Genomic DNA, 13,668 nt, shown 5'->3' with positions numbered 1-13,668 from the left:
TCTCTCTGAGGAAGTATTTTCTGTATCAGAGAGTAGAATTCATTCCACAATATTTGTCAAGTGCTAAATCCTATGCCAGGCATTGTGCTATGGTCAGGCGAGTGTAAACTGTCAAGGTATGGGAAATCTTACTGGATCGCCGCCCTCCAAGAGTTTACATTATGCAGATTATAAAATGTTTTCCTTTTGGAATTTTCATCCAAGCCCCCGTAAATAATTTTCAGTGAAAAGCTCCCCATTTTTTCTTCTTTCCTCACAATCCTCTCAAAAATTCCCATTCTCCGAGATCTCTTCCTCTGGAAACCGAAATAACTTTGTGATGTCTGTCTCTGTCTCTTTCTCTCTGTGGACGTTTGGTGGCTATTTCGGATGCTGCCAAATGACCCGCTTGCTCTTTCCCAGAAGAGTGACGGGATGACAATGACCCTGAAAAGTTCCCAGCACTTAAAACACTACGCGCAGGCTGAACCGCAAGGGGCCGACAACTCTTGTGGTTTCCATCGCCGTTTCATCGCAGAGCCTAAGGAAGCTAAGGTGGCTAGTGCGGACACGTCAAGACCGGCAGCGCGCAGTCTTGGGCACGGGGAGTGGAGGCCGAGCGCACAAGCCGAGCAGCGCGAAAAAAGCTGAGAGCCACCCCAAGTATGCGTGCGAGTTGGACCGGTGAGCACCCATCCCTGCCCGGACTACCAGGCCCAGCATGCACCGCGCCGAGGCGGCAGGCTCCACGGCGAGACTCTGGCGCAATGGAGTCTGGGAACTGAAGTCTCCGAATGGCCCGAGACCTGTAGCGAAGGCAGGAGAGAGGCGTTGCTAGTCTGCTGGGTTAGCACGCGGGTTCCTGGCTGGGTTCCGGGCTCTCACTCCCGCTCAGGGTTTTCGCGGGCGGTGGGAGCAGTTTGGCTCGCTCGAGTAAACTCCAGGGGGAGGGGGGAGAGGGGAGTGGATGGGGAGGCGGGGTCAGCGGAAGCGGCAGGTTGGTTCCTTCTCCTCTCGTTCCCTCCCCGCCTCTCCCAGAGGGAGCGATGGGTGGGGGAGGGAAGGGCAGAGGGAAGGTAGTGACACGTGTCAATCAACCCCCCTCCGGGGGGCGCGCGCTCCGGGGCTCGCGCCGAGGGCTCGCGCCCCTGCCTCGTGCCTGCGCCGCTCGTATGTAAATGAGGGCGCGTGACGCGGGACGCAGATGGACAAGGGAAGAGAGAGAATGGCCGCTGCCGCCGCCGCTGCTGCCGCCGCCGCCGCGGCCGCTCAGTGCCGGAGCCCTCGGTGCGCGGCGGAGAGGAGAGGATTCCGGCGGGAACTCGACTCTTGGCGCCACCGCCTCATGCACTGTGTAGGTAAGACAGACACGGGCCGGGGCCCCGGCTCCGTGCGGCGACGGCTGCCGCAGCCCGAGGAGTTTGTGGCTGAGGGGTTTAGTTGAATCTCCGGTTCGGGTCAGTTCAATGGGGGACAGAGCTGGGAGCGGCGGCGGCGCGGGCGGCTCCGGCGTTCGCCTTTTGTCTTGGGGCTCCTCGCCCGGCGTCATCCGCGCTCCTTCTCCTCGTCAGCTCCTCGGCTCCCCAAGAACTGTTAGTTCAGACCCGCTCGCCGAGCCCCAGAGGAAACCGGTCGCCCGCGCTCGCGCTCTCCCCGAAACTCCTCGGCGCCCCTGGCCGTCCGCGGTCCCCTGTCAGTGGAGAGGAAGCTGCCGGCTGGGTCGGCGCTCGGGCGGAGGGGAGCCGGCGGGCTGGGCGGCTAGGGGAAGGCGGGCTGGTCCGCGCCCCGGCGGAGCGCACACACACCCCCTTTTCGCCGCCGAGGTCCGGGCCGGCAGATGCGGCTGAGCTCCTGTGGTCCGGGTCCCCGAGGCCCCCCGGGGTGCTCGCGGGGTGAGGGCCACGGCTGGACCGGAGGGGTCGGGGGCGTCGCCCGAGGGGTGGGGGGCTCGACTCTGCCCTCTCGCGCTCGGCGGCGGCGCTGTGTGTGCCCCTTTAAGAAGGAGCCGCTCGAGCGCTGACGGTTGGGATTTGAAGTTCTTCCTCCCTCTTTGGAAGTCTGGAAGGATGGGGGGGTGTTGCCATGGTAACGGCAACCCCCTCCCCCCCCCCCCTTGCGGACGACTCTGGTCCTGTTTTACTGTCATGTGATGGACTCTTCCATGCACACGGACACATCTCCCTCCCACCTCCCATCCCCGTTCCCCTGCAAATCCGTCTTCCTTTTTGGTGTGGTCTGAATCGTTTCCCTTCAAACTTCTGAGCTTGGGGCTCTCTTTTTATGGGTTGCTTAGGACTCCCCACCTTGTCGATTTTTTGCCCCGAGTGAAATGTATGGTTGCGCTGTTATCCAGCAGGTTAGTTCGCTGGGCATAGAGGGGGTAACACGGGTTATGGGATGGGGTGTGTGTGTTGTTGGCATGTGTTTGTTTTGAAAGGGGGTTATGGGTAGGAGAGTAGGGGAAGAGGTAGGGAGGAAGGTTGTTTTGTCTAAGGAGTGGGTAGTAGCAGCAGAATGCTTGGTATTTGGATTTTAGGGACTAACCTCAATGCCTTAAGAAAACAACTCTCACCTTGTTTCCATCTGTTCTTGCGCCACCTCGCGCCCCTTCCCCCCACCCCTCTCAAATTTGTTTGGTTAGAGCCTTCAGATCTTTCTTGTTTCCACTAGTGAAAAGGAGATCGATCGTAGTAGGTTAAACTGGTACTACTTTAATTCAGAAATGTGTGCTGCAGAATATGATGGGTATAGGAAAACGTACAAGAGAGGAAACTGCTCCGATTAGGGCATTTAAGTGACGTTTTTGTTGACCTTACAAAATATATTTTGGTCTTATTCTAAGGAAATGTTGATGGGAAATAGCTTCAGTCAAGTATTAACCAGCGATTTCAGTTCTAATTTTAATAAAATGAAACGCAAAAATAATTGGATCTGATGAAAAAAGAGAATTAGAATATTTTTCTGCCTTACCTACTTGGATACCCAAATAAGATAGGAAGATACTGAAAAGTTAAGAGTTAATGCTATATATCTACTACGCAGTCTTGATATTACATTCCTAATGTAATATATAGTTATATTGTAGAAGATACTGTATGTGAAAGGAAACTTTTTCCGGGACTCTAATTCTGTTTAAGAGTTGCTTTCTACAATCTTGGTCTTAGTCATGAGACCTAGTAGTACTCATGTCATACTTTGTTTTTGTCATTTAAAACAAACAACAAAACCCTCTACAAGAGTATATGCTTGTTGATTGGACTTTTTCACTACTCTTTTAGGTGTAGTACTTACAGTGTGAATTGAGGTAAAAGGTAGTCTGTATAATTATTTTCAGTTACCTTTTGTTATTAATGTGCTTACATTTATTTTGTAAGCATATTTATAAAACTGTGGGGTTTTTTTTCCTTTGCGTTTGTGTGTTTTTATTTCTGTATTGAGAATTTAGTGCTTTATTGCTTTGAATCATTTGTATACCGTATTATCCTTCTTGCCTTTGGGGAAGAAAAGGATCCAAAAATTTTATTTTTAAGTAAGATATGGAAATTTCAGCCAGCATCTCAGGGTTGTACAGCACATTAATAATGAACCAGTACTGAAGTTTTGAATCTCAGTTCTTAGCCCAACTCTTTAAAGTACTCTGATTCATTTTTTATAACCTGTATATAATATTTCTAGTTTCATGGAGAAAGAAGGGTTTATATTAGTTTTCATGGCTGCTTGTAGTTGACTGAAAAGCTAAGATCTTTAACTCTTGATATGGAAAGTTACGTTTTCTTTCCTTTATTTGTGTAATTCATCTTTTTACTGTTAGATTTGTGGCTACTCTTGATTCATTCCTGGCTTTTCTCTTTTACAATTTAATCGAAGAGTGATTCTATAAGCTCTGTGACCCGAACGATAGCTCTCTTTGCAATGTGGTACTTTTTATAATTTGATTATTTTTCTATAATCATTCTATACTGTGCTATAATTTTGAGTATGCTCATCTAACAAATGCTTGAGTGTTTATTGGATAGTAGCAAGTAGTATCCTACCACTCAGTATGATATGGAATGATAATGGGTAAAGTCCCAGATATTAAGGAATATAGAATAAGTTTAGGGTCTGATAAGTCATAAAATTAAAAACAGAGTAGACTGTAGAATAATAGAAATGCCTTTTAATCTGAAGTACTTTTATTTTAATTCATTAGTAGTGCTTTCCGTTAGTATATTTTTAAACGTCTTTGCATTAGTATGTTTTTAAACATCTAGGCTTGCATAAGTCTATTAGGATATTTGATCTAGATAATAGGCCAAGTATTTTTTTTAACCTTTTTATTTTGACATAATTTTGAATTTACAAGTTGGAAGAATAGTTCACGGAACTCCCATATACCTGTATCCACATTCACCATTTGTTTTATCTTTTGCCTCAATTGTCTTATCAGTCTTGCTCTATATCCATCTATATATTTATATATTTTTATTTTTTCTGAACCAGTTGAAAATAATTTGGAGACTTCCCGTGTCTTTACCTCTAAATTCTTCAGTGTGTGTATTTCTTAAGTACAAGGACGTAATCACACTGCAGTTATTAACCAGGAAATTTAACCAATATACTTCCATTAACCAATCCATAGTTTATATTCAAATTTTATGTGTTGTCCCAATAATGTGCTTTGTAATATTTTTTCCCCCTCTAGTCCGGGATCCACTCCAGTATTATGCATTACATTTGGCCATAGTGTCTCTTTGTCTATTTTAATCTGGAACACTTCTTCAGCCTTTCTTTGTATTTTTTGACCTTGACATTTTTGGAAAGTACAGGCCAGTTATTTTGTAGAATGTCCCTCAATTTGAATTTGTCCATTGCTTTCTCATGATTAGATTGGATATACACTTTTGGGAGGAATACCACTGAAGAAATATTCTCTCCTCAGTACCTCATATCATGAGGTTCATGATGTCAGTTTATCCCAATGTTGGTGGTGATGGCTTTGAGACATTGGTTGAGGTGGTGTCCTTCACTGAAAAGTATTTGTCCTTTGAGGTTACTATGTAATTTGTGGGAAATACTTTGAGGAACAGGATATTTATATAGTCTCATCAAACTTTCACTCACCAGTTTTAATATCCATTGATGATTGTTTTTTAAAATCATCCATCCTACTAGAATTATTGACATTCTGTTGTAAAGAAAATGTTCTCATCTCCTCCATTATTTATCTCATTCAATTATTTATGTCAGTATGAACTCAGGGATTTTTACTTTATTCAGTGGTTAAATCCATTATTATTATTTTGATTCTTAAATTGTCCCAGGTTTGGCCATTAGGAGCCCCTTTAAGCTGGCTCCTGTGTTTTGTTTTGTTCTGTTTTTTAACATATCAACCTTCATATGATTTTTTGAGCATTTTCTTATTTTCTGCCAAAACAAGATACTCTGGGTTCATCTTGTATTTCACCTGCCCCAGTCCTGGCTTCAACCATTTCTCCAAAGAGCCCTCTGTTCTTGTTAGTGGGAAATAGATTTAGAAACCAAAATCTGAGTACTTGGTTCCAGGACGGTTTTTTGTTGTTGTGTGGTTTTTCTTTTTTTATTCTAGTAACATACATACAACCTAAAATTTCCCCCTTTAACCACATTCAAATATATAATTCAGTGCTGTTAATTACGTCACAACGAGGACTGTATTTAAACCCTATTGTTCTGATGTAGAAACTGTTAATCAGTGTAATTGTGGTTTGTTTAAGGTTGTGCAGTGAAACAAAATAGTGGAGATTGGATTAGATGATTTTTATAAACTCCAGTGTCTTCCCTACAATACTAGTGTCTTACGGTAGAAATATGGAAGCCAAATATGTAATTTTAAATTTTCTGTTGGCCACAGTACTTAACCCACTTTATCCAAAATATTACCATTTAAACATTAATCTATATAAATTTATTAATGAGGTTCTTTTTTAATATTGTCTTCAAGTATATATTTTATACTTAGAGCACATCTCAATTTGGGCTAGCCACATTTCAGGTAGCTAATAGCCACATATTGGACAGCACAGCTCTGTATTGTAGTGGTTCCAGACTATTTTTAAAAAATCTGTTGATAATAACCAAACCTATAGCTTAATTTATCTTTCTCCAAATCTTGTATTTGGATAGTATAGTGTAGTACAATGATTAAGAAATATAGGCTCTGGAGTTGTATTCCCTGTGTTTGCATCCTAGTATCATGACTTTTCAGTTTGGATAAATTACCTAACTTCTCTGTACTTCTGTTTCTTCATCTGTAAAATGGAGACAGGTTATTTGAGAATTAATTGTGTTAATATACTTAAAACACTTAGAACAGTGCCTGCCATGTAAAAGTTGTTCAGTAAATGTTAGCAATTATTATTATTTAGACAGGTTGTTAGTAGGTTTGAACTTTATGCTTTTGTCAATATACCCTTTTCCAGTGAGAATACTGGTAAGCGATAAAAAGATCATAGGGCACATTAGAGGAAAAGATAGTAAGGACTTGAACAATCTGTATTCTAGAGCCGTAGACTCACAGAGTTTTAGAATCACAGGGTAGCATTTAGCCTAATCTGCCTTTTTAAATATGAAGAGCCCAAAAGACATTTGCTTCCTTCTTGTATTCTAAGGAATCTTTTGACTATGTTGTAAATGAATACAAAAAATAAGTTTTAGTACATTTTAAAAATCTCTATCATTCTAGATGATGTTGAAGCTACTCTTTGTTGGTCTCTACAATCTCTTTTACTTTTCCTGTTAGCCAGATCACTGTCTCAGAGTTGCTCATTCTACTAGTGGCCTTCCTTGTCTCTGCAGAGTGGCCTTTCTTCCATACTATGTGCCCCATTACAATAAGCAGCATCAGTGGCAGAGAATAGTCTCTTACTCTGTTTTCAACCTCTGAAGGAATCATGGAAACACTTCACAGAACTGTAACACTTAAAAATGGTATAGTACAGGTAAATAAAATTCTAGATAATCAATCTGACACTTCTTTTCTGCTGCTTCATGCTTCATGCTCTTTTATCTTACCACTAACTTCTACCTCATCTTGCCATATAAATCTCAGAACAATAGGTTTACTTAGAAATGTAATGATATGCATGGATTAATTACCTAAAAACCATGGCTATACAATTATTTTTCAAACCCTAGCAAATAATTTACCCATTTAAAAAGATGTGTAAATTTTGATACTATCAAATAACATCATTGGCAAATGGAATCTATGATGATGAGGAATCATTGGGTGGTTGTTAAGACATATTTCCAAGTTTCTCTGTAAAATAATTGATGAATTTTGCATGCAAAATTTGAAATGCTATTTACTCCTGGACCATTTTATACTTGGAAATGTAAAATTCTGCTATCCTTGGGACCAAGCAATGTCTGAATTTTGTATTTTTGCAGATGTTAGATATTGGCTACAGAATGGTCTGAACGTGTTGTAGCCTCGTTTCTGCGTGGTACTGTCTCTTCGTGTCCATGCTACTTCCCTTGGCTGACTACATGTGTGCATCCTCCCTGACTGGCGGTGCATATGATAAGTTGCTGTTAGGTGCCCCCACATTTCTCTGACTTGTTGACTTCCAATCCTGGTCTCCAATTCTTCTACAGAGCAGTCCTGGGAGGAGCGATAAAGGTATGTAGATTATTGGATATGTAACTGTGATGGTTAAGTTCATGTGTCACCTTGGCCTGGTGATGGTACGCAGGTGTCTGGTCAAGCAAGCACTGGCCTAACCATTACTGCAGGGACATTTGTGACTGGTTAATAAACCAGGAGGCTGGTTTATTAGATCATCAGTCAATTGGCTGCAGCTGTGACTGATTACATCAACGAAGCACACATCTTCCACAATGAGAGAATGCAATCAGCTGGATTTAATCCCATCAGTTGAAGACTTTTAAGCGAGGCAGATAGAGGACCTTCACTTCTTTGGCTAACCAGCAAAGCATTTCCTGAGGAGCTCATCGAAGTTGCCAGTTCGCTGCTTGAGGAGCTCATCGAACATCTTCATTGGAGTTGCCAGTTTGCTGCCTGCCCTGTGGAATTTGGACTCATGCATACCTACAGTTGCATGAGACACTTTTATAAAATCTTATATTTATAGGTATCTCTTGTTGATTCTGTTTCCCTAGAGAACCCTAACTAATATAACTTTTTCTTCTTCATTGGGAAATTAAATCTTTCAATTCTAATATCCCTTTTTTGTGTGTATAGAGTTCCTTTTTCTTTTTTGATGATCCTTCTTCTTTTTTGGTATATATGGCTAGCATTCATGAGTGATAGATAACAGCACACCAAGGTCATGGGTTCAAATTTTGGGGATCCATTTAACTTTATTAGAGTTTATACTTAAGACCCGCATCCACAATTAAGTAATTCTTTCAAAAGTGTATTCATAACAGAATCTAGATATGAGAATTTGAATGGGCCCAGTCCAAGCCACTAATACTACTAGGAAACCAATTACGGTAACAAAATAATGCCATCTTTGTATGAGGAACAGCGTTTTGTTTCTAATTAAAGCTAAATAACAGTTTTATTTTGAAAATTTTTCTGTTTGCTAGATAACAAAATTTACAATGCAGAATCACTTTTCTGTATTTCAATTCTTTCCTTTCATAAAGTTTTCCCATAATTGACAATCGTCAAAAAGGTTTGAACTCTTTAATCTTACAGTTGCTTCTTGATTTGCTTTTCTCTTTACCTTTGATCTGTTGCCCAGTTCTTACTACTGTCTTTACAGTATCTCAGTTTCTCTAATGGGGTAGGCACCTAGGGAGATTCAGATAACATTCTGGTTTATATCACTATCTGCATTGCTGATTTTTCTGTTTTCCCAGTTTAGCTTATAACCAATATGTTAAGTTATTGCTTGAAATAACTATCTTGATTTTATAGTTTGCAAATAACTATTTTGATTTTATAGTTTACAAAGTAGTAGTATCTCCCATTTGTCTTTTTTTTTTCCATCAACTAAATGCTTCTGACGATATTCAGTTAGTTGGTCATAGACTACCAGACTGCTCCTTCCCTATTTGCTTGTCTAGTTTCTTCTTTAGACAGCTCATCTTTTTCCATCTGCTTTTACTTCTCTTTTGTATATATTATTGCAAATTCTTGAGTTTCTTATTACTTGTATCTTCTACCCTGCATCCTCATTCACGTCTAAAATTCAACTGCAAATCAGAGTCTTTACTAAGGTATTTATTGAAAAAAAAGTTTGAGACCTTCCTCCATTAATTCAAATTGGCCAACTGTTTTCTTTTGCTTATGTGCTGGTGTGTATGTGGGAAGTAACGTTGTCCATTTGTCTTCATATTTAAGTAATAAACTCTTTAGTGACAAGAGACTAACTCTTGACAATGGTAGAAAGGACTAAGAAATAAAAAAATCCTAGATCCTTTTTTAGCCTATATCATTGTAACTTTAGGCACAAGTCATTTCTCTTTTCACAGATGGACATTTGTGAAACTGGGATAATAACTTTATGAAAGGTGCTATAATATCTACTAGTGGTTTCTGGACTAAATATATACATTAGGGAATTATTAGCATAAAGATGATATTTAAACCATAGAAATGGATGAGATTATGAAGGGGTAGGGGATAATAGTATAGCTAGAGAGTGTAGAGTCCTAGAACGGCCTTAAGGAATCCTTACATTCAGAGATTTGATGGAGGAAGGGGAATCTCAAAGTAAGGCCAGTGAACTTTTACACTGAAAAGTAAGTCTATTAGCTAAGTAGGAAACCAGGAGAGAATGATACCACCAAATCCGAGAGAGAATAGTGCTGTAGTAGCGATTGTTACTTGTTGATGAGATGTAAAATACCATGAAACAGGGAAGTACACATTGCTCTTGGCAATCTGGAGTTACTGGGCGTTCCGGTTTGCTAAAGCTGCCATTATGCAAAATAGCAGAAATGGATGGGCTTTTATAAAGGGGATGTGTTGGCTTACAAATTTACAGTTCTAAGGCCATAAATGTGTCCAAACTAACGCTTCAACAAGAGGATGCAATTTGATGGCCTCCAGAACACCTCTGTCCTAGGAAGACACATGGCTGACGTCTGCTTGTCCTTTGATCCTGGGTTCTGGTTTCAAAATGGCTTTCTCAAAATGTCTCTGGGCTTCTGTCTCTCTTAACTTCTCTCTCTCAGCTCCTGTGCATCCTTGCTTGTTCTCCTAGGGCGTTTCTCTCTCAGCATCGGGGGGAGGTCCTCTCTTAGCTTCTCTGGGGCAAACTTGGAGCTTTATCTGTTAGCTTAGCATCTCCAGACATCTTTCTGTCTGCATGTCCAAGCATCTCCAAGCATCTGGGTCTGTGTGGGCTCTCAGCTCTCTTAAGGACTCCAGTGATCTAATTAAGACCCACCCTAAGTGGGGGGGTCACATCTCCATGGAAATGATCTAATCAAAGGTCCCACCCCACAAGACTAGAATAAAAGAACATGGCTTTCTGGGGTCCATAACAGCTCCAAACCAGGACATTCCACCTCTGGATCCCAAAAGGACATGTTCCTTCCGAATGTAAAATACATTCATTCCATCACAGTTTCACAAAAGCCTTAGTCATTTCAGTAACAATAGATAAGTACAAAGTCTTACCAAATCAGTTACAGGCCTGGTCTGTTCTGAGGAAAAAATCCCCTCTGGCTGTGAACCTGTGAGACTTGGAACAAGTTATCTACTTCCAATGTATAAAGGAGAGACAGTCATAGGATAAACATTCCCATTGCCATAGGAAGAAATTAAAAGGAGAACAGGAGTCACTGGGCAGAACAGTTTCTAAAACCCTCAGGGAAAACTCCATTAGATTTCAGTCTGAGAGTCATTTATAGAATGACACTTTATCTTTGGGGCTTGAGAGAGTGGGGCTCACCTTTTCTGAGGCCCTTTCCAGCGGCTCTGTTCTCTCCAGACACTGGGGTGATTACTCCAGCATATCCACACATCAGGGAGACCACCTTATTCTCAGCCCCACCTTCCTCAAGCCTAAGGGCACCACCCGACTCTATGCCATCACTGGGGCCCAGGGTCTCCCTGATCCGCAGGGAATGTGCTCCACCCTCTCTGAGTCCTGGGGCACCAACACACTTTCTGAACATTGGAGGGGTCAAGCTCCCTTCAATTCCCCAGGCATCTGAGAACTGTTAGATAGCAGCACTCTTAAACTCTGGGGCTCTCTTAAACTTACCCTACCATATGCTTGGGTGGATCCACTCTCCTGGCCCCAAGTTTCTTGACTCCAGACCTTAACTTCCATAATTCTGCCCGTGAAGTCATCCTTCCCTGAATTTTTCCGTTCTCTGTCCTCTCCAGTCCAGACTGGCAGTGGTTACGTTTATACAGAACTTGCATAAAATTTATTGGCTTGGCATACAGCATACATGGGTCAAAACCATCAGACAATAGGACTTTCTACAGATCTTTTCTGGATAACTCCATTTCCAATCCTGGCTTGTACTGAAATGGCTGAGTGGTTCCATGTTTCATTAAATAATCACATGGTGCGCTGTCCTCTGGGTTCTCAGTTTCTGGAAGCCTGGAATTTTCCAGACCATCAATTTCTAGTTTCTTTGTATGCAAGAGTTCATTTCTCAGCTTCTCTCTCTCCTCTCGTATTTTACTGTAAGCTGCAAGGAGAAGCCAGGCTGCATTTTCCACATTTAGTTTGGAGACCTCTTCAACTAAGTATCCAGCTTGTTGCTTTCAAATTCTGCCTTCCATCCAACACAGGACTCAATTTTGCCAAATTCTCTGCTGCTTTAAAGAATCACCTTTCTTCCAGTTTGCAATGACACAGTCATCATTTCTATCTAAGGTCTCATTGGAAGTATCTTTTAGAGTCCATATTTCTACCAATAGTCTCTTCAAAGCAATCTAGTTTTCTATCAAGCTCCTTAGAGGAGCTTGATAGTTCCTCAAGAATCTTCCCCTTATCCATTTAAAAAGCTGTTCCAACATGTTTAGAATTTGCAAATTCAGGAGCACCCCACTTCTCTGGTACCAGAATCTGTTCCAGTTTGCTAAAGCTGCTCTTATGCAAAATACTGGAGATGGATTGGATTTTATAAAGGGGATTTATTAGGTTACAGATTTACAGTTCTAAGGCCATGAAAGTGTCCAAACTAAGGCATCAACAAGAGGATACCTTCACTGAAGAAAGGCTGATGGCCTCTGGAACACCTCTGTCTGCTGGGAAGGCACATGGTTGGCATCTGCTGATTCTTTGCTCCCAGGTTCTCGTTTCAAGATGGCTTTCTCTGGGCTTCTGTCTCTCTTAGCTTCTCTCTCTCAGCTCCTATGCATCCTTGCTTGTTCTCCCAAGGCGTTTCCCTCTAAGCATCTGGGGGTCCTCTCTTAGCTTCTCTGGGGCACACTCTGAGCTTCATCTGTTAGCTTAGCATCTGCAGACGTCTTTCTGTCTGCATCTCCAAGCATCTGGGTCTGTGTGGGCTCTCAGCTCTCTTAAGGACTCCAGTGACCTAATTAAGACTCACCCTGAATGGGTAGGGTCACATCTCCCTGGAAATAATCAAATCAAAGGTCCCACCCCACAAGATTGGAATAAAAGAACATGGCTTTCTGGGGTCCATAATAGCTCCAAACTAGCGCACTGAGTAACCCTGAATTGATAAATTTTAGCAGAGTGGTAGGGGTGGAAGCCATGTGTAGTAGATTAGAAAGTAAATAAGATGTGTCCAAGTGGAGATAGCATTTGTAGTAGACTACTCATTTGAGAAGTTAGATTTTGAAGAAGAATAGATAAATGTGTAACTGTAGGAATTGGGCCTAGGGATATTTGTTAAATGGGAGATAACATTTAAGAGACTATGTATGTTGGGGGTTCATTTTTTTAATCCCTGATATCCACGATTCTTTTATATGTTAAACTTTACCTTAGAGCTAATAGCAACATAATATTGAGGTAAATAAATTAAGGAAATAGAATGAGTTTGGTTTGCATTACTGAATGTGAACTGTAAATTTATCTTTTTTTTTTTAACTTCAAAAAGTATTTTCCTAATAAAGTGCATCACTGAGATACGGTATGTGTGGCATTGGTGTGTTAAACATTTTCAAATAATAATTTTTTTTTTTGGAGCAATTTGTCAGTGAGTCATCAAATGTGTTGAGTTATCCTGTACCAGTTGACTGGGGTGTAATTCTATTTTTCTTCCTTACCAGGTTCTGAACCAAGAAATAGACTTAGGTATCAGAGGTCAAAGTATTAGCTTTTTAAATGGTAAGGTTGCATTAGAGAATATGACTTGGAACTGAGACCAAAATTAGACATTATACTTCCTTACTATCTAGCCCAATCACTTGAACTTACAATCTAGTCCAAGACAGAGTAGCTGAAACTTCAGACCTCTTCTGTCATTGAGGGAAGTTCTACCCCTGTGAGTTTACCATGTGATTTGCTTATTGATAGTCATGACCATTCAGGCAGAGGAGTGGGAGATTGGCTATGCATGAAAAATGATCTTTAAAACATTAATTCAGCTTACTAGGGACACCTATTATGATGTTGCCAATATTAGTCATTCCTCCTTCCTTTGGGAGGACTCAGTAAGGAGCAGAAAAGGGCAGAAGCTTCCTCCAAAATACTTTTCCCAGGAATATGAAAAGTATCTGGGAATTCCTATTTTACAGGAGAGATGGGAACTCTGGGT

At 41.5% G+C, this 13,668-nt stretch overlaps 1 protein-coding gene across 14 annotated transcripts in view; it reads left to right on the top strand.

Moving 5' to 3' along the window:
- Nucleotides 1-1,067: 1,067 nt before the first annotated feature.
- Nucleotides 1,068-13,668, top strand: part of LCORL (ligand dependent nuclear receptor corepressor like) — a 209,241-nt gene continuing 196,640 nt past the window's right edge. For 2 of the 14 annotated variants that reach the window (XM_037829476.1, XM_037829475.1), the window contains exon 1: nt 1,068-1,337. In XM_037829476.1, coding sequence (XP_037685404.1) covers nt 1,184-1,337 — 154 coding nt within the window. In that variant the 5' untranslated portion in view covers nt 1,068-1,183. Of the gene's footprint in view, nt 1,338-1,938; nt 2,336-5,869; nt 6,939-7,389; nt 7,622-13,668 lie in introns of those variants that run through there. The other 12 variants (XM_037829474.1, XM_037829473.1, XM_037829488.1 and 9 more) reach the window with 10 other exon arrangements.

Source organism: Choloepus didactylus, chromosome 3 (genome assembly GCF_015220235.1).
Source record: "Choloepus didactylus isolate mChoDid1 chromosome 3, mChoDid1.pri, whole genome shotgun sequence".
NCBI lineage: Eukaryota > Metazoa > Chordata > Mammalia > Pilosa > Megalonychidae > Choloepus > Choloepus didactylus.
Note: the sequence above shows the minus strand (reverse complement) of the source record. Positions and strands in the feature narration are given on the sequence as shown.